At 35.3% G+C, this 25,640-nt stretch overlaps 1 protein-coding gene across 1 annotated transcript; it reads left to right on the top strand.

Moving 5' to 3' along the window:
* The first annotated feature begins 403 nt into the window (after positions 1 to 403).
* On the top strand, positions 404 to 23,928 carry ssp6 (short spindle 6). The gene is made up of 6 exons (XM_074185659.1): positions 404 to 738; positions 5,488 to 5,838; positions 7,418 to 7,719; positions 15,779 to 16,234; positions 20,347 to 20,823; positions 23,573 to 23,928. Exons 1-6 carry the CDS (start codon positions 667 to 669, stop codon positions 23,838 to 23,840), a joined length of 1,926 nt encoding a protein of 641 aa, XP_074041760.1. The 5' UTR covers positions 404 to 666; the 3' UTR covers positions 23,841 to 23,928.
* The last annotated feature ends 1,712 nt before the right edge of the window (positions 23,929 to 25,640 follow it).

A 25,640-nucleotide genomic window follows, 5' to 3' on the forward strand; every position in this document is an offset into this window, starting at 1 on the left:
AGCGAAATATCAAATCAAATCGTAAGGTGTAGTTTATGAAAAAGTATTATTCTCGATTACCTGACTCAAATTCTACAGATTTTTGTTGGGACTCAATGAAAGACCTGTAAGGACAAATTATTAAAATGTAATTTAATTTTTTTACCATGAAGTCGCAGAGAAAACACTTTTTTGCTTTACAAGAACGTGATGACAAGCGCCTAGCGACAGGCCCTGCATCTAATATCAGTAACCTCTACCTTCCCCAACCTAATATTTCATTTCATTCGAAAAAAATAATCATTAATCATTACGTTTTTGATTGGCACACTCTGTACAACTACACCGTAGAGAGGGAAAACCAAACTATCAATCAACCATACACGAAGTAGTTGCACTAGTAGTACACAATTCAAACATTATCCAAAACATCGAACAAACACGATTTACCACTCACTAAAAACAAGCGCGTATATTAACTGAAACTGTTGATCATTCGAGCAGTACGGCGACGCAGGCCGTCGCTCAAAATGGCCGACGTCGGCATCGCAACGTCGGCGTCTCGTCAGTGACTTCCATCGAACAGCTGTTTCTTACCAATTCTGAGAAATGGAATCGGTTTTTGTGACGTTTCCCAGTGAAAGTGTTTGGATGTGATGTGGCCTGATAGTTTTTTTGGCGAGAAAGATGAGAAGGAATCCACAAAGTCAGTCGCAGTTGCAGATCGAACAAGATAACGATTGCACTTCGTCGTCTCCAGTAGGTTTTGCAATATTTTCCATGAGTCATTTGTTTAAATTTATCGCAACGTGAAAGTAATACTAAACAGTCCGCGGTTGTCGTTTTATTCAGTACTTACCTAAATTGATTTCGCAAAGCGAAAAACGAAACATAATTGTTTTTTTATTATAAGTTGTCGCGTGCAGAAATCCTTGTCTTCGGAATATGTTTTGTTTCAATGTATTCTGTGATTTTCAATCTTAAGCTGATTTTTATTATCTATTACACGAGCGATATAACAAGGACTAGAGTTTCAATCGTTATATTCATAGTAATGATAACAAAGTCAGGGGAAAGGAAAGGTCAAAAATACGAGTTTCATTGTTTTTATATACCAACACATTCGCATGTAGTTTACAACTATATTGAATACAAGAAAAGGTCCAACTAAATATCGTTTGTCAACATAGGCAGAGCCAGTTTTACACTAAATATTTTCTGTTGAAATATTGCGAAGGGATTGAATTTTCACATTAGCCCATTCGTTAATTTCTTTATCGACCTTTTCTTCAAGTATAATCGTCACTACGTGTATTTTCAACTTTATTCCTTATCTGAGAACAACATTATGACCGTATATATGACTATGAATAAAATCGTAATACATTCAGTGTCGATATTCAATGTTACACTGTCATGATTTGGACAAATATGCAATGTTTCATTATCGCAGATTATGAAATTGTTGGTATGAACAGTGGAACAACTGCTGAATAAATCAAGGATATTTTGACACATATTGGTGGTATACTGGTGATGTGGATTTGAAACATGTTTTTATAACCAATGATACGTGTCAACCATAAAGAGATTAACACTATTTTAAAATGATGGTTCAATAAACATTAAATATACTGTAAAAACTGACTTTGACTTATCACTATATTAGCAATATCAAACGATGCGAAAATAATTTAGTTCGTGATTTTTTTTTATATCATATCAGCAACACCTCGTTAATCCTAAGCTCGCACAAGTTTCGATTACTGAGAGTTGTCGTTATCGTAGGGGCGCGACAGCTGAATAACGGAAAAACAGATATAAACAGATTTCAATAGATTCAGAAAAATGTTGGAAAACGATAACGAACAAAAACTATTAGCTGCCAACAAAAATTTAAAAATGATAAATTGTAGCTCTGGTACAGTAATAATTTTTATATTAAAACTGTTCTGTAGCCTATTAGCAGACAGTACTGCAGCCAAAAGTGATAATTTTCAATTAAAATAAAATATTCACAACATCCTGTTATTTTGGAACCCATGAAACGATAAAAAAAAATATCAATTTCAAATTGACCTGCAAAATGGGTTGAATTTTCGAAAAGAACCACTAGACATTTTTTATCGGAAAAGTGGATACCAAATTCGATTTGGGCATATTTCGGCCATCTAGATTCCAAGTTTCAGCCCAATACCTCATACAGTGTGTTAGTTATATGATGATAAATTTCCAAATCCATGATTTTTTGACTAACCCTGTTTGAAAGTCTATGAACTTTAAAGAAATGATAAGTAACCTTTCAATGAAATAATACTTCGCATAGTCAGCTACGAAGTTACAAGGGGTTGTACTCGTTTCATGAAGTTGTCTCTAGTTCAATTGAAATCAACAAATCACAAGTTGAAAACGTGTTTTTAATTTTATTGCCAAAAAAATATAAAACCCTCCATTGTTTAGTGTGTTTTCAAAAAACATTTGACCTATTATATGGTTTTTGAATGAATATTCCTACCCAGACATTGATTTTTTGTGAATATTGTCTTTTTGCATTTATCATTCTGAGTGGACATTGTACCGTTAGTGGTAAATGTTGCCTCATCGGCGAAGAGAACATTGCTTAGAAAGTTATTATTATTATTCAAATATTCACCTTCCCAGAATAAACAGAATTTCAACCTTTGTTCCTTATCGCCTCTTTCTAACGTGTGCATGGTTTTCGGTTTGAAGAAAATAACTTTATTTTTTTTCAAACATGTACGCATTTTATATATTCTACACGTGTAAATCTCGTGAAATCTGCCGCAAGCTATTTTTCAGGTTTTCTTGAACAGACTCTATAATTCACTCTCTCGGTTATATTGAATAACATATTGATCCTGGAGACGGTTGTTTGGTGGTTCACGATCTGGATCTCTTCTGTTGAATTCTGTCTCGGCCACCCTCGTTAATCGAGCATTATCACCAACTGAACGCACAATCTCAAGTCTCTCGACTAAGTTGAGATTTACCATTTTGAAAACTCGCAAAACCCTTTTATAACTCTCTTCACCAAATATTCGTGGAAAGTGACTGAGGATACCTAACTGTCAAAATTATAATAACGAAAAAAGATACAACTCAATATCCAAGCCTACTATGAAAAACAGTGCCTGGCTTATTGATTTAATCATATGAATATGCCATATGAAATGAAATCATGAGAACTTTGCTAAAATATATCACCGAGTTGGGACAAATGTTAAAAAAAAGCATATAAAGGGTTATTTTTACAATCGTTGATTGACAGTAGTCAGGGAAGCTATGGATTATACTCTAGACGACCCCTCCCGATATGGAAGGCCCCGACACTCTGTCTAATGAGGCCCCTATATCTTCCGTTGAAAGATGAACAACTTCTTCATCCAACTGACCCCAGCCAGGTAGGGATACACCGTGAAGGGCGGTACTGATGTCTGAGGACATTCATGCCGCCATACCATCAACACCCACCTTCAGTTATGACCCGTTTGTCCTTCTGGCAAAGGGTAAGGGAGCCAGGCTCAAACCTGATTGAAATCAAGACGACGTGCAGCGTTGATTGACTATTTACTATACCAAAAAATTAAACGATATGGATAAAACTTTTTCAACTTTTGATTTTTAGTTGATCTATAGGGACATCTATCTGTACCTGTTACAATGATAAAACTTCGTATTTGAATATTTCATGTGTTTCTCATTATTTCAATGACTACTTCAACTTTTCTTCGAAATGTACCTACCGTTTGTTGTACAGGATCAGTCAAAGAATCATGAAATTGGGAATTCGTCATCATATAACTAACACACAATAAGAGATATTGGGGTGAACCTTGGTATGTAAGGGTTTGAAATATGCTCAAATCGAATAGGTTATCCACTTTTTCGATGAAAAAATGCCTAATGCCCCTTCTCGAAATTTCGACATATTGAGCAGGTCATAGTAGGCCTTAAAAATGAGAAAAATCCATATCTATCAACATCTCGGAATAGAGCTCGTTGAGTACTTTAATTTGAATTTTTATTTTTCAAAATCGGTTCATGGGTTCCAAAATAACAAGGTGTTTCAGTTTGAAATCGCACACACTGTATATCATTTTCGCATACACAGTTGTTTCATTTTGATTTCTTATCCATTGTCTGCGTTATCTATCACGTCTCTAGTTCAGTATTTGTTCATTGAATTTTTTGTGTGTTTGGAAGAAATACCAAAATAAAAATATTTAAAAACATAGAAGATTAATAAGAAGTGAGTGAGAAGTTACAAGTGTAAATACATAAGAAGTGATTAAGATAATCTGTGAAATTAGTTAAATTGAAAGGGGTAAATTATTTAAGAAATATTACTTTTTGGGAAAAAAGGCTTTTTGGCTTTCTACTTCTTCATTTTTATTCAACTTCCAAAGAAATGAAGGAATCAATTTCAAAATAAACTATTCACAAATATCTAAAACAAACACTTTTCCCAAACAACACCAGAACCCCAACATTATTCTCGACACTGTTTCACTGACCAAGTCGGCTTCTGCGGGAGATGAAATAAACTAATTCCTAACTGAAAAACTAGTCCCTATTTTTATCTAACAAGTTTGATTCACCCTTCGAGGAGATTATGAGGGTCCTCGTATTTGGGAAAAGTGTTTGTTTTGGAGTTTTTTTACTCCAGAGATTCTAGTTCTATCTTTTCTGTACAAAGATATATAGATCATTAATTTACTCACAGATACAAACTTGAAGAAAAATCCCTACCGAAACAACTGCATTCACATGAATATTGAATTACAAGAAAGAAAAAATACTTTCGAAAAAACTACTTACATGTGAATATTGAATTATACAAAAATCACTTTTTCCTATTATTTCGTTATGAAATTGAATCAGAGATCATTCATAAAAATACTCCCACAATATCATATATATGAAACGGTTATTATTTTATTATTCTATTTGATGTTGAATATAAAAATAATACTCGAAATTTAATAATAATAGCCTAGAAGCTGAAGATAACTGTTTTTTGAATATTTAACCTGCTCTTACTATAAAATTTGTAAATTCTGAACTAGTGTAGAGAAGGGTAGACCGATACTCTGAAAGGTGTAACTGTTAACAAGAATATCGTTTGATGAAAGTAATATCACACACCTTCAAACAATGCGTTGTTTATCATTCCATTTGAATTCCTACTTAATGTTTATTGTTACCTGAATTAATAACGATAGCTATTTAATTAGTACTATTGAAGTGGGTATGATTTTCTAGATGATTCATCAATTGGTCAGCTGAAGGACTCATTATATTACTAAGCAATTGAGACTTCCTCTTTATATATTTAGATCAGCACATAAAACTATTTACGCTGGTTTTTTCATAACACTTCGTGTTTGTTCTATTATTCGGTCTCCAGTAACCGACAATTTCAAAAATTAAAACATATAATACATGAATAACTTTTTTTATTAGGCTGATACAAGCAACTTTTTTTAGTCACAAATCCTGGAAAGAGTTCAATCAGACCGAGTCACAGTTACCAAACCTGAGGAAGATCGACGACGACGGACAATCATCGTAGAAAAAAAGAATGGATCTTTTGGATTTACACTTCAAAGTTATGGAATACATTACAAGAAAGAAAAGGAAATAGAAATGATTACCTACGTGGATTATGTGGACTACGACGGTCCAGCGTATAGGGCTGGTATGAGAGAAGGGGATGTCATCTTATCCATAAATGGTACTGATATGGAGAAGGCTGATCATAAAACACTAGTTAATTACATCAAAAATTGTGATACTAGAATGAGAATGGTGGTTTTGTTTGAAGATTGTGTACGGAAGGTAAGATTATATCTACTAATTCTTTGCACTACTACCTAGAGTGAGTTTTACTACCCCCATCATTGTTATACGTGCTGTGGACACTAAACATTTTCGGTCCACATGTTCTCCTCTAAAACCATCAATAGTAAGTCTGACCAGCATGGAGGACGAAAAATCCCATTTTGAAAGTTGGTACTGAGTCTTCGAGAACTCTAACCAATCACAAGGGAGACCTCACACGCCTCAAAAATCACAAATGGGGTAACATATGTTTAATTAGATATATTCATAACCAAATCGATAAACTTTCAATGACACGAAATGAATGAATTCTTTATTAATATTTGACAATTAGCAATTTATTGCGGCAGTGGTGGTACCGGACTCAACAGAAATGTCCTGAATTCAAATTTGCCTCCGATCTGGAGCCTAATTCTCAAAGCAGGTGAATTCTCATATCAAGAGAAAAGTCGGACGTCTCTCTTAGGCGCGGTTCCCACTGGAGCGATACGATAAGTGATGCAACAGGTGATTCGATAAGCAACCCTATCCTGATTTGACACCGATCACTCATAATCGTGCATACATAATGGAAGCAACTAATCTAGTGCACACTGGAGCGATCGCGATACTACATCAATAATTATCAGAGTCGCGTCGGTGAGAGGGACGCAGCTGCCGGGTCGCTTGAGCGAAAGAAAGGCTCAATATCGTTCGACACGTTCATGTCTGGTCAGCAAGAAGACGAGCAGAACCCATGCTTCTCCAGTCCCCTTGACACCAATCTCATTAAAACATGTTAAATATTTGAGCTCATTCTATACAACTCTCTGAATTTCTGTTCACGTTGAGAGAGCTCACGGAAAACCACTGCCGAACTGTGTTCAATATCAAACATTATATGGGTATACCCAGTATTTTCTAGATTCCCGTTTCTTCTTTTGCAAATACCAGTAACAAAAAATAACGTCCTCCTCTGAGGAGCTCATGACGACTGATGAAAATAACTGCCCCGTTGCTCATCTTATAGGCTATCGTATCGCTCCAGTGTGCACTGGAGTGTTGCGAGGATAAAAGTTGCATCGGACGATAAAAGATTGCTCATGTTGCATCGCTTATCATATCACTCCAGTGGGAACGACACCTTAGTTTTTCCTTCGAAAGGAAAAAAATCCGAACTTTCTCTTGATGTGACAGTTCACCTGATTTGAAAATAAGGCCCAGACATTTTTCTCACGATAATTTATGTAATTGAAGATATTTTGATTCTTCTGCATTATATGGCTGATGCTATTTTAATAACTCCCCAAGCCCCTAGGTAGCTAAGCAAGTTATTAACAGTTATATACACAGAAATTTCAATTCCAAGAGAGATGATCTGTTCTTGAAAAAGCGACTACATTATCAATTCCGAAAAGATACTGAACATCAGACTGGCCTAGTGGCCTTTAGTTTCACAGCTGGCAGAGATATTACTGATGATGGATCTTTATTTTCAGCTTGAAAGATGGAAGGTCGATGCCAAAACTCTTTTAATGTCTTCACTAGATCACAAAACAAACTAATACGAACTCACATATGTTTATTTTGTTTCAAGGTCGAGTTACATATGAGATATATCAAACTTCAAAGAATACTCCAAACGAAGATGGAAGAACTGGAACGGTTATGTTTGAGAGAAAGGCAACTTTTCGAGGGAAAATGGAAAACGCATAGTTTGCCAGCAAGAAAAAAGGCTTCACAAGCAAATAATGGTGGTCCGCCAACTCCTACTCAGTCATCTTATTCATATTGTAGACCAACAGTTTCGACAGAAGATGTGGCGAAAGTAGCTCAGCAACAGAAACAGCCAACGCCCCCTTTAGTTTTTTCCTACCAATACTTAGATTCGCAGTATAGGTAAGCAAGTGACCGTTTTCTATAACTATGATTTTTTTGAGAAACAATTTTAGAAACTGAAGGGAAATATTTCAGGAGAGATTAGTTTTTGCCAAAAGAGCATTTTAGTTTTCCACTTCTCATCTTTATTTAAAAACGTTGTATAGCATTCTTTTGAATGATATTTGTCTTAGTTCCATTACAGTACAAACTATAAGGGAAAGAGTGATTTTCGTTTACCTAATTCAATGTTCAAAGTATATAGTTGTTTCGAAAGAACTCTTTCTTCCGTGTAATTCAATGTTAATGAAGTATTTGATTGGAAACGGTTTTTATTTTCAGTTTGTATCTATGATCTAAACATCATTGTAAAGAGCGTATTCTCAACTTAATTGTTTTTTCCTTTAGTCAGAAGTTTTCCAAATTTTTTTGTATGAAGAAGGAGAAGAAGGAAGCCAAATATATTTTTCCTTAAAAAACTTCAGAAGTATTTATTCTTTATTTTGAAAGTTTTTGAGTTTACGCCGGAAAATTTCAATGATGATCTTTAACAAAAGTTAATAGACTATTGATACTGTCATTTCCATTTTACCCTCTATTCCTACTATTTTTCAAAAATTAATAAAAAAAGTGCGATGGAATTGACCGATACTTGATAAAAATCCATGTTAAACCTATTTAACAATACTTTATTGCACGATTTTCACAATAATATTCATTCTTTGTCTGTATTAGTGTATAGTGAAAATCGTTCCGATTTTGAAAAAATTTTTGTAAAAATGTCACAAGAATAGTTGTTAAAAACATTTCAAAACAATATTCTCAATCTTAGAAAACTTTCATTTGCTAATTACTAAGGAAAGTATTTGTAGAGTAAAATCCGTGGCGGTTTTGTTTTGTTTTGAAGAATTACACAAGAAACAGTAGTAAAAACGTTTCATTTTCCATACTAGGAAACCTTATTCGCTAATTATCAAGGAAACATGAACATGTGAGTTCGTAGTCGCCGTGTTAAACAAATCTTTTTTTGATTTGTTTAAATTAATGAGTATCTAGGAATCAATAATCTACTATTCGGAAAAACCTGAGGTGGTAGTTATGATATAAATTAGTCAATTTATTCATTTTGAGTTATAATTTTCAATATTTCAAACTATACAGATCCCGATTTTTGAAATTCAAAAATGAAAAAATAAAATTTTGAAGAACTATTGAATTTTTGAAACATCATCGTTGAAAGATCAGTTAGGCGAGTAAGAAGTCTTAAGTGTGATTTTCTGTTGATCTCAGTCTCTCTGAAAAAAAGATATTTCCCATTTTATTATTTATTCTATTTGGGATAAAAAATAGGCAAAGAGCATGGATTTTCACATATTGAATATAATCTTTATATAAGAACTATTCACATCTTCCACGATATTATTCTCCCCGAAAAGAACAAGAATAACTTGGATGCGGGCCCAATTTATCCTTTAGCGGCACTATGTTATATTCTCTCTTGGCAAAACAAAATGGCAATTGAAAATTTATGGAAACTACTCGTTCTCCATCCAACTAAACCAACAAAGTTTTTTAACTCTCCTATATCATGATGGTGAAATGAAATTTATCATAAGTTTGATCATAAATTTATGGAAAAACTTTCGTATAAGACGATATGCTGAAAAAGTTCGAAAATTAAAAAATATATATTTAATAAAGTGGTTCAGAATTAGATGTTATGCCCTATGCCACTCTTAATGATACCCCTCAATGAAATAACATCAGTATTCTGAATCATTACATATCCAAAGTAGCCACGATGAAATCACTCTTGCCTAATTTCTCTCAATTCGAGGTTGACAACTTTTAATCGTGTTCCATTATGCAATAATGTAATAACTGCATTAATAATGTTCAGTATTTTATAATAACATAGGCTCCTACGGCCTAAACGACTAAAGAGAACAAAATCCGAGCTGGTAGACCGTGGTCGCATGAACTTGTAGCATCAAACGTTTCGTCTGCTACTGTGGGAGACGTCATCAGTGGTATGTGCGTTTACTGCGAAGACGAAAGTCAGATCTCGAAGTTTCAGCAACGATATTATATTGTTTTACTTTTTTGGTGACCCTCATTTTCGAGAGTTTACTATGCCAGTCATTTTACTGAAGTTCATAATCTCTTTTTCACCTATCTTCTCTACTATTAAAAATACGAAAAAAAAAATTCCCTTAATTTCGATAATTAAAATTTTGGAAGAGTGAGCCATGAAAAAAATTTGGTTTTCGAATAGAATGCTCTCTTCGGAAGGTAAGTATTAGAATTTCAAAAAACCATTTTTTTGCGGAAAACTAACGGAAATATAGGTTTTTTTTCGAACTTTCACATATTGGCCTATTTTCTCAGTTGAACAAATATATGACCATATACAGTGAGGTCCTAAAGTAACGGATGAATTAATTTTCCATGTGATAATAAATGCAAATTCAGTTTCTAATGTTGTTGTATTCTATATGGATGATATTGATGTGTTTTCAAAATTCCCGATACAGAAGTTTTACTTACATTAATATCACCAGCTACTTCTCTTGTAGGTTTCTGTGCGTTTTTTCTGAAAGTTAACAATACATCCAATTTCATGCCGCCATTCAATTTTTATCTCCCAGGTTTGGAAAGATCTTTAACAGTTCCAAATTCATGTGACGATTGGGAGACTTCGCAATGAATATTCTGTATACCTAAGAATGCGTTCTTGTTTTATCACCTACTACAATCAATATTGATATCTCAACCCTTTGGGTCAATTTTCATTAATGTTTAGAAATTCTAAGGAAACGAATAATAACTACAAGCAAACTATTGACGACGTCTAGCGAACTAACAAATTTTAAATACGACCATCTCATGGCATTTGAATGTCACAAAAAGATCCGATATTACTTTTTTGACGAGAAAATAACTAATAGACTTGTCAATCGTGGCAGATATTTGACTCGAGAGCTGTTTGTTTGTATGAAATAAACTTCCATTTTTCTTTAGTATCCAAACATAAAGATCAAAACGTGCTTGTATGCTGAAATAGAGAATTGAAAACCCTCTGAAACGCAATATGATACGCTACCCCTTTTCATTTGAAATTTATACAAGGTAGCTATTACCCCTAGGGGGTTGAAAGTACAGTTGGATAATTGTAATGAGAAAGTGTATTTTCGTATATAAAAATTGAAATGTTTCAAGATTTTTCATTCACACTCATAATTATGTAGAGAATGAATTTATCGGTTACTTCAGGACCTCACTGTATATAAACATACACTTAATCACTTACTTTGTTCTCGGACAGTCAAACGGCGTTGGAATCTCTTGACTCCTACCGAGCAACGTTTAAATTGCCAAAAACGACTCTCCTCGACAGGAAGACATAACAGAGTGTCTCTGGTCTGGATTCCTGGTCATACTGGTCTGGAAGCCAATGAGGTTGCTTCATCGGACCAGAACCTGTCATTGGCATCGCTTTAGGCTTTGCCAAACAAACATTGAACACTTGGATGGCGGGAAGATTTATGGACAGGGCCGTCGCCATGGGGGGGATGGAGGGGAGCCCCCCCTGCTTTTTCGACTTGGGAAAAAGTTGGTAAATTTTGGGCCGTGAAGATTGAAAAAAATAATAGTAAAAAAATGTATAAAAATTCCCCATACTTTGAAATTCTGAGTTGTTTGAAAACTTTAAAAAAAGTTCAGTTTCTCCCAAGTAACAGAACAGTCCTGAACAGTCCACAAATTTTTAAGTGAAAATTTTACGAAATTCCCAACTTTTCGCTGTTTTTTCGACTTGGAAAAGTTGGGAAATTTCGGGCCGTGAAGATAGGAAAAATAATAGTAGAATATTATTGAAGTGTTGTTTCCTTTCATTTGTATTAAATATTCCTATACATGGTGTATATGGTGGAAGACCAAGAAGCTTGGTCCAAAGTAGAATAATTCCCATTATTATTTTTATAATTACCAACATTTATTTTTTTTGTGCATACCCTAACGGGCATAAGCATTCAGCCAATCTTTGGATAGCTGAGTAAGAAAATTAATACATTATAGTAGTAACTAATCCCTCGGCTTTCATTTTTTCGAAAGTTGGGAAATTTTGCTGGTGGGGTTGAGAAAATTTGGATTACCTCCCCTCCCTGGTTTTTCTTTTCGCTACGGCCCTGTTTATAGACTTCTGACAGAATCTTTCAGGATTGGCTCACTTCAAGGCGTTTATTCACCCTTTGAAGTTCAATACCAAACAGTTGTTGGACTACAATAGGGATGAACTACGATGTCTAACAGGCCTTCATATAGGTCATTGTCATTTGAATCACCATATGCAGAGACTCGGACTGTCGGAAGACAGTGTCTGTCGCATCTGTTTGGAAAATGATGTAACAGCAGGGCACATACTTTGTACCTGCCCTGTTGGGGACCGAATAAAGTTTTCAGAGTTCAGCAGATACGTACTCTTACCATCTGACCTAAAAGACCACTCACCACACAAACTAATCGGCTTCGTTAAGAAGCTAGGTTGAATAGGTGTGAGCCACAAAAAACCCTTGCGGGTTGCGGTGGAGGGTCGAATAGACCTAACCCAACCTAACCTAATCACTTAAAATGGTTTATATCATACGCAGTTTTAAATTATTCATCTTATAGACTTTTGAAAAGTACATCAAAGTAGAACTCATGTGAATGATATCTGATTTTTATTCCACAACAAATGTTTGAAATACAAACTGAGTAGAGAAAAGTATCTTCTGTATAATTCAGTGTTCATATAGAAGTATTTGTTTCGAAAGAATTATTTTCTTTCGTGTAATTCAATGTTTATATGAAAGTAGCTGTTTCAGGAGGACTTTCTTTCAGTTTGTGTCTGAAAGTTACTTCTTTGCATGATCTACACATTTATGTATAGAGTTTCAAATTGATTACTTCCTTCCTTTCTTTGGAAGATTCTCTCATCCCTTTTTTTGTATCAGATGGAGTAGTAGAAAGCCAAGCCAAAAACTTTCTTTCCCAAAAAAATACATGAAAATATCCTGTTCAATTAAGTGTCTGAAGCGACTGAAAAGCGACTTCATTTTTTTTCAAATCAGCGAAATTGTAAAATCTGAGTTCACTGAGTAATATGTGTTAGACGTATTTCTGAGTTTGGTGTGAAAACTTCTGGAGTAAATAGTAGATCTATATTCAAGAAACTAAACAGTTTTACAAAAACGCAACAGATGTTTCGCTCTACAAGCTATTGTATTGCGGAACACGTTCAGTGAAAATTTCACAATACAGTGTTTGTTCGAATACGTTATGGATTTTCATCAAGTATCGGCCGATTCCATTATAGTAGTTCTATATTTGGGAACGACCAAAGCAGAGCACTCCTCTCTTGATGAAGTGATAGCACATTGAAGTTAATATAACTTTCGTGTATTCTTATAAGTTTACTTCACAATAAGAGACCTTCAAATAGCAGTGGAACAAGAAACATTAATTTTCTGCGGTCTTAAAAATAACCAATTAGTATATATCAGGCTTCAATAAACTTCCAATTAGTGCAACATCATGTTCCAACTTTTATGATACCCGAAATATTTTGGCAATATAACATGGAAACATTTAGCGATATATCACGAAGTGCCTGATTGCATAACAATCAACTATATGATACCCAACAACAATCACTTTCTTCATAGTTCACCACGAGATTTTGTGAACACCATCAGTTCCTTCATTGTTTCAACAAAACGAGTTATTTTACGAATTGACATTTCAACAATATCTACGAATATTGCGAGATATTTTATATAAATAAAACAAATCAACAACCTTGGTTACAGACGAGTAATAATTGTAAACCTTAATATTGTTACATAATTATAAACTACTCTCGGCTTCAGGAGAATTTTCACCGACATAATTCCTAGACACGACCAGGACGGTAATTAAAAAATGTTCAACAAAGCGGAAGATGGATTGAAGTACCTGTTTGTAAACAATTATGTAGATACTGGTAAATTTGCGAACTTTAAAGAATGAGTAAATTCGTCAGATAAATGAGAACTTGGCCATTTAAAACTAAAATGGGATTATATAATGAATTGACCACGTAGAATTGTTTTCTCTCAGTGATATACAAAACTATATGCGACACCCTGATTTGGCCATGTTACATGATTTGAAAAGAATGCCAACTCTATTTCTCTTTGAAAGATTAAAATCTGTTTTTCTGTTAATCAGCTGTCACACTCCTACGAACGACAACTCTCAGAAGTCGAAACTTGTGCGAGCTAAGAACTAACGAGGTCTTACCTTTTAACGTGTGATTCCTAACGTGTAACAAATTTTATAATTGCTTGCTCTTCCAGTGAAGGTTTTTGAATGTAACATGGTGTCCTTTATCCGCGGTGTACAGAAATGAAATATCTTATATTGTCAAATTGTGGTTTTTACTGGATAGTTCAAGATTCTAGATCTACAAAACGTATGTTATATAAAAAAAATGATATTTTGCCAATAAATATAATATGTGGTGCTGCAGGTTTTTCCAGGGGCTACAGCTGAAAAAGCAAAAGCGCCACTTCAATTAATTTTTGTTGTTTCATAATTTCATAATATTTATTACTTTCTTTCCATAATTTTTGATACTAATATGTTGTTAAACTTGCTAGTTTCTGATCACTGCACACTTTTGATTCTTCAACAAGTTCAACAAGTTATTTGATGACGTTTTTTAATATTTTTTCCAGTATCTGAGAAATAAACAAAGTTGAATCAGTAGAGAATCTGCTGAAGTGTAATAAAGGACAAACTGAAAAGTTCACCCCGAAAAGTTTCTGTGTGAAGAGTCCAATAAGTCATAAAGTTTGCTTACGAATTGTATACTCAATAGAAAAAACAAATTTCTATACTTAAATGTCTTTAGATGGTTGCCGTTTCGAAAAATAATTCTTTTCCGTTTGCAAAACGCAAAAACAATCACTTTTGTACAACGCCTCAATTGCTAATAGCTGTATTTCCTTTGACACATGTCAAAACATGAAATGTGCAGATGTCATATTTGATAGTGTACATGAATTCGCATATAAGATGTTTTCTGAGAATTCAGTTTAGGTTCATATTTCTTCAAGCTTTTGCCATGACAATGACAATCAGGTACGATCCATTTCCACAGAGCTATTTAAAATGCACTCGTTACCTACTAAAAAAATATATGTGAATACTTTATTAAATGCTGCTTTGTTTTACCGCTAGACCACCACCCAAAAAACAAATTAACGACGTTTATTTTGAGAATTTCACAAAGCCGCCCTTAAGATATTTTAACAACAAATAATGATTTATTTTATTGACAGATAACGAAAATCAAATGCAATATTACAATTCTGTATCATTTTCTATTATTCTGTCAAAAGGTTTCAAGATTAGACAACTTGCTCATTTTTCCTCTTGTACCAATAAAACTTAAGGAACATCAGAAGTATATAAGAAAAACAAATTTCAGTCTAATAGAATAAGAGCCCAAGAAAAAATTTTGAAGAGATATTTGATAGCTCTTAAAATTGTACGATTTTTATAGTCTTGAAGTAGAAAATGAGTTGTAGCCTTCATGCGAATTTATGCAGTATGATAAATTGTAGTACCCTTTTTGATATTCAATTCAATTCAATTCAATTTTATTTGGAATATGTTAATATACAATTTATTAATATTATGGTTAGGACCACTAGGCCTTACATATATTTATCACGTTCGCATATTTTCCTCATTTTTGTAGGCGTTTGGTTAGAAAAGATTTCAGTCGTAATTTATATCAAAATTTACCTATGACAGCCTTACAAAAACTTTTGACAAATTACCCCCAAATTGGGTTCTTGTTTTGACTTCTCTAAGATTTTTACTCACATCGTCCACCACCTGCAATTGATGATATAAAATAATTATAAGGTTGAAAGTCCATTTCTACTTCAGGACTATAAACATCATATGATATTGAATTTGAATTCGGATTGGACATTACAAAGCTTCAATTCAATATTTATTACCAATAATTTTCATTTCAAACTTTTAGGTATATGCTTCACCCATCCACCAGTAGCAGCGGGGAATACCTCCTTACCTTCGAACCGCCCCGTTATAAAGAACAACAAAATTTCATTGTCAAGACCCCTTGCGACCAAAGACAGTCCAGAGGCAATCAAACTCATATAGCAGGCAGCATGGAAAAAGCGAAGAAACCTCCCGCTCTCTGTCAAAGTTACGCGGGACAGCTCTGCAATCCTTGTGTACAATCAGGTTCGAGCAACGGTGATAATACCAGTCTGGATGCTTACGATTTAGCAAGTTCGTGTTGTGATCCGCGGTGCGTTCCTTCCAACAGAAGAAGATCTCGTAGTCATAAGGACCATAGAAAAAGAGACTCGAAGACTGAGGAAACTCAGACTGATCCTCCACAGACAAGATCTCGGCCACATTCCCAGTCATCGCAGACGACTGCAAATACTCAAAGCTTTTCCGCACCGAGAAGGTAAGCAACGAAATACGTTTATTAATTATCAGAGAAAATAATATTCGGGGTAATAGGCCATGGTTGAAAAGAACGTGTGCTACTGCGGCAGTGTCAGTGGTATGCGAAGACGAAGGTTGTATATCGAAGTCTCAGCAACGACTGACTGGCGAGCTATGTACTCACTCATACTTATAATTTTAGAGAATGATGGTGGTGATGATGAAGATGACGGTAGGGTTTATGGAGGGGATAGTGGTTGGGTTGAGAGTGGAATATCCATGCGAATGGTCACTCCCCAATTATACACACTTTTGCTGTGTTGTTCGGATCGGTCGACGTTGTTGACAGCTACGGTGCTGGTGGGATGTCGATCGGAGTTGTATTTTAGTCCATTCATCGCCTTCTTGAGTACTGGATACCTGTATATTTTCCATTTTTCTTTTTTTCAGAACAAAACACTAGAATTACAGAAAAACCCTTGGAGGCGCTCTAAGAGCGGTGCCTGTGCGAAATTAGCGATTCACATTGGATTTGAATCGTTGGACATAAATCCATTTGGAAAGACATTCTCAGGAAGTTGAAATTGTCGAGATACTTAAATTTCTCAATGGCTTCTCTATGAAGTCATGCATGTTAATGCGTTGAATTAGACAGGACAGCGATCCGTCAGACAAAAAAATAAACAGGATTACCTGTTCTTGTGGCTCAGCTTATATCGGAACTACCAAACGCATCATCAACACCAGGATACAAGAACACAAGCGTAGCTGCTGCCTTATGCAAACGGAGAAATACGTAATTATTGAACATGTTCTAGCAGAAACAGACCACATGATAAAGTACAAAAAATTTCGACTTCAAACTCGTACTTTAGACATTTTATTATATATTATATAAACCTAACCTAACGTGTAATGAAAAATAGAATAGAAATAAGAAAAAATAGAAGTCAAAAACTTGGCAAGTTGACTTGGGTGTCACACCAATAGGTGGTTCCACTAATGTTTCGCTTGCGTTTACGCAGCTATTTTTATCAAGTACTTTCTTGGTTTTTTCTCATTTTGTCTTCAATCGAGGACCGCCTGCCCGGTACTGACGATGCCCAATAGGCTGAAACAGCTGTATACCGGTGGCTCTTAAATTGAAATCAATATGGGAATGATCAAAGAGTACTTATCTATTTATTTTATATATATATATATATATATATATATATATATATATATATATATATATATATATAAATATTCATATACATATATATATATATATATATATATATATATATATATATATATATATATATAAATATATAAATATTTCGTTAATATAGATAAGTGGGAAAGTAAGGAATCAAATAACAGAGTGATGATTAAAAATACTTCTGAATACTACTCACTCGCACTTGAATAGGTGTGAACCACAATAAACCCTTGCGGGTTTCGGTGGAGGGTCGAATATACCCACTCACTTGTGACCTAACCTAACCTAACTACTTAGTCACATATATATACAATCGATCGCTTCAAAAATACTTCACTAACTTTCTTCGAAAGCTTCTGATAATTCCTTTTCCATATTCTCCGTTTCACTATCACTGTCGTCATTTGAAACAATAATGAATTTATTTCCACCATTAATATGGAAGTGTCCAATCTCCATATAGTCTTTTTTCAACTAAAATTACTTTTTTATTTCTTTTCTGCCAGTCTTCTTCGGTAATATTAGATACTTCTTCTTTAACTAGCTCTATCACCTTCTTATCAAATTTTGGAAAATTATTTTTATGCCTGATGCTTTCCCCAAATACTCGATGGGATTGAAAACACAAAAATAGGGGGGAAGTCTCAATAAGGTGTGTCCATACTTTTCAGCAATACTCTCAATGGCATACACTTTTCCAAATGTTTTTGTCTGTAAAACTTCAAGTAGTTGGTTTTTGGTATAGCTTTCTTCAAAATACAAATTGTTATCCATTTAAAAACTTTGTATTTCATCTTTCCTCGAATTTTTATTCGGTACTTTGATGAGCTGTCGCGAATGATAGGAAACGTTGTCAAGAACTATTACACTATTCGCATCCTAATTTGGGATCAATGTGTTTTCAAACGATTCCTGAAAAATATTAGCTTCCATGTTCTTATGATAGTCAACTTTGCAGTCCCTAAGTTTTTTCCACATAATTTCAAAAAATTCGGAACCCAATGCACAATGATTAGTCGCGATCCTTTGTTTGCAGGCATGTTAGGCGTACACATTCTCGAACCGTCAGTCCACCCTTTCGTAACTGTGTCGTGAGTTTCGTACCAAGTTTCGTCTAGATAGAAAATTTTCCGTTGTTCTTGTCTATATTTAGTTATTTGTTCTAAGTATTTATTACGCAATTCCACTATTCTTCTGCTTTCTATAACTGCTTGACGTTCGTTTATTATTTTAAATCTAAATCCTAGTTTCTTTATCCTATTCTGAAGAGTTTTGTCACAGCAGCTCACGTTATGGCCGGAAGTATTCAATTTCTTCCTTATGATTTCAATTGTAGGAATCTCATTGCTTTTGTAACAGTCGTATATTGTTTTTTTTTAATGATTTTATTAGATGAACATCTAAAGGTTTTGGTAATTCCGCATCAAATCGCGTCTTGCGTTCATAAGGTTTGCTTTTGACTATTTTACGTACAGTTGAGAATGGAATTTCGGTCAAATCTGATGTTGCTTGTAATAGTTTTTTTCCCTCAGAACCAAACTTGATATGTAGATTCTTCTATACATTGAAACATACTCTTTGTGTTTTAATATTAAAATGCATCCGAATCTTATTCGCATTGTTCACCAGCGCTATTGGAATCACTACACAGGAAAAAGTCTGCGTTGTTATCACACTCGTTATCACTATTAGTACTTGTCCAAGGACGCCACATTTTAAACAAATAAAAAACATTTTAAGTAATTATAACTTCACCAATATCGAATTTCAACACTCAAATCGCGATCAGTTCCTGAACTGAACATTGACGACACAACGGCGCGGCGGTACTCATCGCTACATTCTGTTGGTCACCGTAACATGACTTTAAATTTAATTTTATGACTCTTCAGCCAATCATAAAACTCGGTTAGTAAAAATTATCCAATACGAACCGCCAATTCTTCAGTCCACGTGGACTAATTCGTTGCGGCATAATTCCTATGTATTGGTTTTTTTGGCCTTTGACTTCGCCGACACCTTTAAGATTACTATATCGGTTACTTCGACTATATCAGAGTTAGAATTAGTCTACTTCATCTACTAAAGACGCCAACTTTGTTGAGGAAACGCTGGTGTTTATGAGAGTGTTGCACTTCTGGTGTTTAAAAGAAGTGATTTATTTGAATTCACCTAATTATGTAAGAAGTCAGAAAATAAAAAAAAAACTGTTTGAAAAAATCTGTTTTTCCGTTAATCAGCTGTCGCCTCCATACGAACGACAACTCTGAGAAGTTGAGAAACTTGTGCGAGCTAAGGACTAACGAGGTCTTACCTTTTAACGTGTGATTCCTAACACGTTAGGTTGTGGTCCTTCTACACTTCCGCAATATAATAGTATAGTGTCGACATGAATTGATAACAATCGTTAAGCCATGTCATTTATCAGTATAGTTTCTCATGTCTTAATCTAGATTCAACTATCTGTTTGCCAAATTTCATACAAATCCGTTCAGCCGTTTTTGCGTAATTGAGTAATAAACATCCAAACATTGGAATATATAAACTTTCACTTTCATGATATTGATATTTCGAAGAAATCAGGTTTCTAGGAATGACCTTCGATAAAGTGTTAAACTAGATTATAAGTTTAACTGGAATTCCCATGTTCAGAAATTGAAAAAATTCCGCCAGAACTTCTGAATCTCATGAAAGTTATATTCAACTATTCTGGGGGAGCAGATTGAAATTAGATTATGATTGTGTTGTAATTCTGCAATAATGAAACATTTTTCTTCCCCAAAAAAATAAGGCATGTCCCCCATTTCAAAAAAAAAGTTCAGTTCCTTCAGGAGAAAAAAATACAGAAAAAATGAATTTTTTCATCCAGGCATTGGAACTTTATTTCAAAAAATTTCTATATTTCACAAACTTTTCTTTTATTCCAGGTATTTCCACATCGGAGCAGGCCTAGTAAGCCAGTGCAGTCTACACTCGTGTACTTCTAGCGAAATCAGCAATGTAGTACCTACTACAGTAGCCGAAAGCTCAGCTAATAGTTACACAACTTCTCTAAGCACCGACACCCTCTATTGGGACGGTTCCTGTGATACTTCCAGACAGTTAAGTGTTAAATCTAATAAACATGGCGATCACCAAAGATACTCACAACAACCCCAACAGCAAGAAACGATCTACGTTCAATACAACCAAGTGAATAAACCAAAGTCTTGGGACAATTTAACAACGAAAGCGTTTGGTGGTTATGGATTTGGGTACGGATACCTAGACACCTCTTCCAAATGTGCTCAGAAAAGCAGTCGGCCTCATACTAAAGCACAAGGTACACAGTACATTAGGGTAGACAAGCAGACTGGTGGTAACTGTCCTGGACAACCACAGTATACACCACATACCCATCGGAGGTGAGTTTATTTTTGTGGTTGGTCGAACTAGGAAATACAAAAATCTGGCAACTGAAGATTTCGATATCTTCAAATCTGTGTTCATTTCTACAATATTCAACACACAATTTTCTACCACTGCAATAAAATATTGTTCCTGCACGACCCTTTCTTTCATATTCGATATGGCCTATTCTTTTGAATATTTTGAAACATATCACTATTCAATAAATTGATTGGTGTAGCCGTTACTATGTAGTAGGAGGTCATCATGAAAAATGGGAAATGAAACTTTATATGTTAATTGTAACTATCGTTACTGCAGTGTCATCCTATATGGACATTTTCAAACTAATAGAATAAAACTGAAAATAATTAATAATGTTAGCTTTATATAACTAAACACCACTGTAGGTAATAACAGAGGTACTCAACTCAAGTGAGTACCTGACATTTGAATTTCACTATTCCAACACCAAACCGTTATTTTAACACCTCGACACGTGTTTCGATCACCATGTGATCATCTTCAGGAGAAAAATTAAACTAAAAATACACCCTTACCCCTCTCAGGTTGAGTTCCCTGGGGTAAAAACTCCGCCCACAAAATAAATTCTGTGAAGAAAACTATCCCATTCCTTCCACCCCCGCGCTATTGCGTGAGCGGTCCTCAATCCTTGCTGATAGGCACTTCAGCAAGATTGACATCTGACCTCCTTCGGTCGAAAGTCAGCCTTAAGGTGCTTTTACTTTCTAAACTAATGTTTTGTTTTATCTTGGCTTTTCTCACTGAATTTTTGCATTGGGTCCCCAAAAACTAACCGGAGACTATTGTTTAAAAAGAGATCGCGGTAGATTGCTTCTTGTTGAACCTGAAAAGGAACTGTTGTTATCTCTTAAATAACTTTTATACTTACCGAAGCCGCCTGACAACGACTCTCGGAGGTGGACGTTGGTTCTGCTTGGTTGGCGTTCTATGTTTATCTCTCTCTCGGAATCTGGAGGTCATCCCTGTTTAATGCATTATGTAGATTGCGTAGCGCTGGATTGTCGTGCGCTCGAATGTTGTCAAACGCGTCTTCTGCGTGTCTCATATATCATATATGCGTCTACGTAGTATATTATGTTCAGGTCTAGAACCCGGAATATGTACCTATTCGGTGCATATCTTGGAGCGTTTACAGCAGCCTCTACGCACGCGTTCATAAACGACTGGATCTGGTTTGTGTATGTCACTGTGCACTGGCCCCAGACAGTGCAGGCATACAGGATTTTTGGAAATAGTATGGTCTTTATCATCAGCAGCTTCACTTTCAGTTCCATGTTGCTTCTTCGACCTATTATTGGTAATAGGTTTTGTCGGGCAGATCTCGTCATTCCTATTATCTGCCGTACGTGAGACCTAATTGTTAATATTTTGTCTAGCGTGACTCCCAGGTATCTAGCTTCGTTGGTCCACGGAATCTCTTATCCGTTGAAGGTGACGTTTCCTTCCGGGTATGTCCGCCTCCGGGTGAACAGTATCGCCTGTCTCTTGTAAGGGTTTATACTGATCTTCCACAGGTTAGCCCATTCCTCAAATCTGCCTGTTGCAGCAAGTATCTAGTACGTGCGCCCGGCTTATTGGTCTCGCCAGCAACTCGCCGCAACAACAAGTTGGCGTTCTACGCGCCAACTTGTTAAAGATGTTCTCCGGCTTGGGCACGTCTGTTATGTATACAGAGAAGAGGTGTGGCGAATGGACTGCAACTTGTGGTACCTCTGCTTCCAGTAGTCGCATGGTTGAAAGTTCTTGTCCTACTCTGCAGCGGCATCGCCTGTCTGCTAGAAAAGACTCGGTTAATCTTACCATTTGGTTCGTGTAGCCAAAATTGCTCATTTTGGCCAGAAGTCCGTCATGCCAAACTCTGTCAAACGCCTTGGAGACGTCTAAGAAAATCGCTACGGTGTGATATCCTTTGCCAGTAGGCCGTCATGATTGTTCCATTGCGTCCAATCAGTTATACTCATCCCACGGGGTGGGGAGTGATCATTGGCTATTGATACCAGCGCGTCTCGAAGTATTTGCTGATACTTCATCATTAGAGTCAACGCATAAACCACTGAAGATGTTTGCTTCAGTAGCAGACGAAACGTTTGACATTAAAAGTTCTGTTCAACCACGGCCTACCAATCCAGATTTTATCCTCTCTGATCGTGACTCCGGCCATGAAAGCCTATGTTCTTATAATAAAAATTATTGTTGGCTGTGACTATAAATATTCCCAAAGCATAAACGAAATAACCAATTGTGATTTGTATTAAAACTGTGTTATTCATTATGAATTATATAAAGGAAGAGTTTTTTGGAATGACGTATGTTTTGGGCGCCGCGCTGGTGAAAAAAATGTTTTTTGGCTTCCCATATATATGCTGCAAAATATTCTGATTTCTGATAGAATATATCAAATAGTGATATCATGCAAAATGAGAAATGAAACTTCCTATTAATTAAATGGGTATATTTTTTGGGGAGACTAATTTTTGGGAAAGAAAGTTTTTGGCATTCTGCTTCTCCATCTTGATACAAAAATGTGGTAATCTTACAAAGATGTAGATGAAGAAGGCCAAAAACTTTTTTTCCCAAAATTAATCCCTCCTAAAAGTATACCCTTTCAATTTAATACCGCAGAAGTGCTGGAGACGGTAATAAAGCACCTCATGCTAATAAATACAGGTACTATTGATCTATTACGACGAAAATATTAAATATTTAATGTTTTCTCTTCAGGTACTTTCAACCCACTAAATCAACAGAAAGTTTGCTGTCAGTTCCGAAATACTCTTCAGAAGCTTTATCAGATCCGAGTCTTTCCTGTGAATGCTTAGAGCCTGTATCTCCAGGGCCGGACACAACTGAAAGTCGTTTCTTCCAGAGTCCAAGGCAGAATGTCATCAGCCCGACTGACCCAAATTTCGGTTATTATAGCGCACGTCGAAATTCTAAAAATGAATATCCAAAAAATGTTTCTACGAGTTCAGAAGCTACCAGGCTGTAATTTTTCAATTTTGTAACTTTTGCCATTTATTCAGTGAATTATAAATATAAATGAAAGCATGACTCAACTGAATATATAAAATACAATACTAGCATAAAACTTTATCTCTTTTTCATTAACACTTTCTACTTACCCAGTGAAAAGATTGGAAATAATATAAGAGATGAACTGCAGACATTCAGTGGCACAGTAAGACGGGTCGAAAACGAATTCATCAGGATCAACGAACTGGCCACAGATGAAAATAAAATTGGTGGTGGTCTTATTTACCTCACAGAAGAGATGAACAGAAAATTACCTGAGCAGGTGATAAAACTAAAAGGCCATCTACGACGGTCTTATCAACAACGACAGGACCAGTACAAGGTAAAATCCTCGAACTTTTGACTTTCGATATATATTTATCAAGAGGCAGCAGCCAACGTCTAGTCGGAAGAAAATGGGAAGACATTAGTTCAAGCGCGAAAAGAAGCCAAAGAAGTCAATCAAAATATCGAAAAAATTCCAGCTCAGAACTGAATGGAAAAACTGAATTTTTCAAGAAGCCTTGTTACAACTATTGAAAAAGTTATCTGTTGAAAACAAGCAAGGTCACAGGTTATACACAAAAGGGATTCGACAAATGCAGAGGAGGAGCAGGATACTCTCAGGTCGGAACACAGTAGCCCATGGAAAAAAAAAGTTTCGAGGATAGTGTCACTATTTTTCGGGTTTGAAGACCGTGAATTTTTGGAATTTCTTCCTGACGTTTTCCTGGCGCGAGTGGCTAGCTTCTTCAGAGATTTATCATCCTGGATTACTATCCGATGAGGTAGATATTGTGGAATGTTATTGAATACTTTCAAATGCTCTGGATTGTTCTAGAACTTTCTAAAGGGCGAAACTTCCAGTCTCAAAATCTTCAAAAGCACGCAATTCAGGTAAAAACTGGATGTAGGATATAGGGCTACATCAATTTATAATTTCCTTGAACATTCCACATTGATCTGGAATGTTCCGAATGTCCCAGGTCATTTTAGAACATTCGAACACATTCCAAAATATTCCGGAATGCTGTGTAATGCCCTAGAACTCCCATGAATGTTCTGTTGATGAATATATTTGAATAGACTGTAGACTGTCTTGGATAAACTATTCTAGAACTTTCTAGAGAGCTTAACTTTCAGATCTCATATCTTCAAAAGCACTATCTTGAGGTAAAAACGGAAACCCTCGTGGACAAGCTGATGTGACGCTATGATATAAATAAATGTAGACATATATGCTCTGCTGCCCGTACGAAGCCGGGTCTGTTTGCTAGAACATAACAATATATCAATCTTCATGTTGAACAGATTGAATTTCTCCAGTGTAGGTAGTAGACTTTAGTAGGTAATTTATACATATCTGTCATAGACGTAGGTAATAATTTGTTAAAGATTGGAAGGATTGCTAATTACAAAACATTATTTTATTCATATTATTGAAAGGTGTGTAATATTTTTTTGAGTTTCTCTGTGATATTAGTACCCTCGTGTAACTATTGACGTATTTTTTATATTTGAATATGTGGTGAGTAACAATGCCCCCACGTTATTTTCTTTCCAGAAAATATCGGTACCACTGTATTTCGTCCCATTTTATGATATGAAATATTTTGTCCCTGTCTGGTATTTGGCATTGTAAAGGAGATTAGTCTGCCTCAGTTATCAAAAATCCAATCTTTTTTTTTCGCAACTACTAGTTTATTGTTTTCTGTTGTCTTTAAAATAAATTTCATCATTACAGTACAGTACAGGTTTTATAAAAGCCACAAAAAAT

This window comes from Leptinotarsa decemlineata, unplaced genomic scaffold, assembly GCF_025532065.1.
Source record: "Leptinotarsa decemlineata unplaced genomic scaffold, Ldec_3_MD MMD2_tig00078346_RagTag_RagTag, whole genome shotgun sequence".
Taxonomy (NCBI): Eukaryota; Metazoa; Arthropoda; class Insecta; order Coleoptera; family Chrysomelidae; genus Leptinotarsa; species Leptinotarsa decemlineata.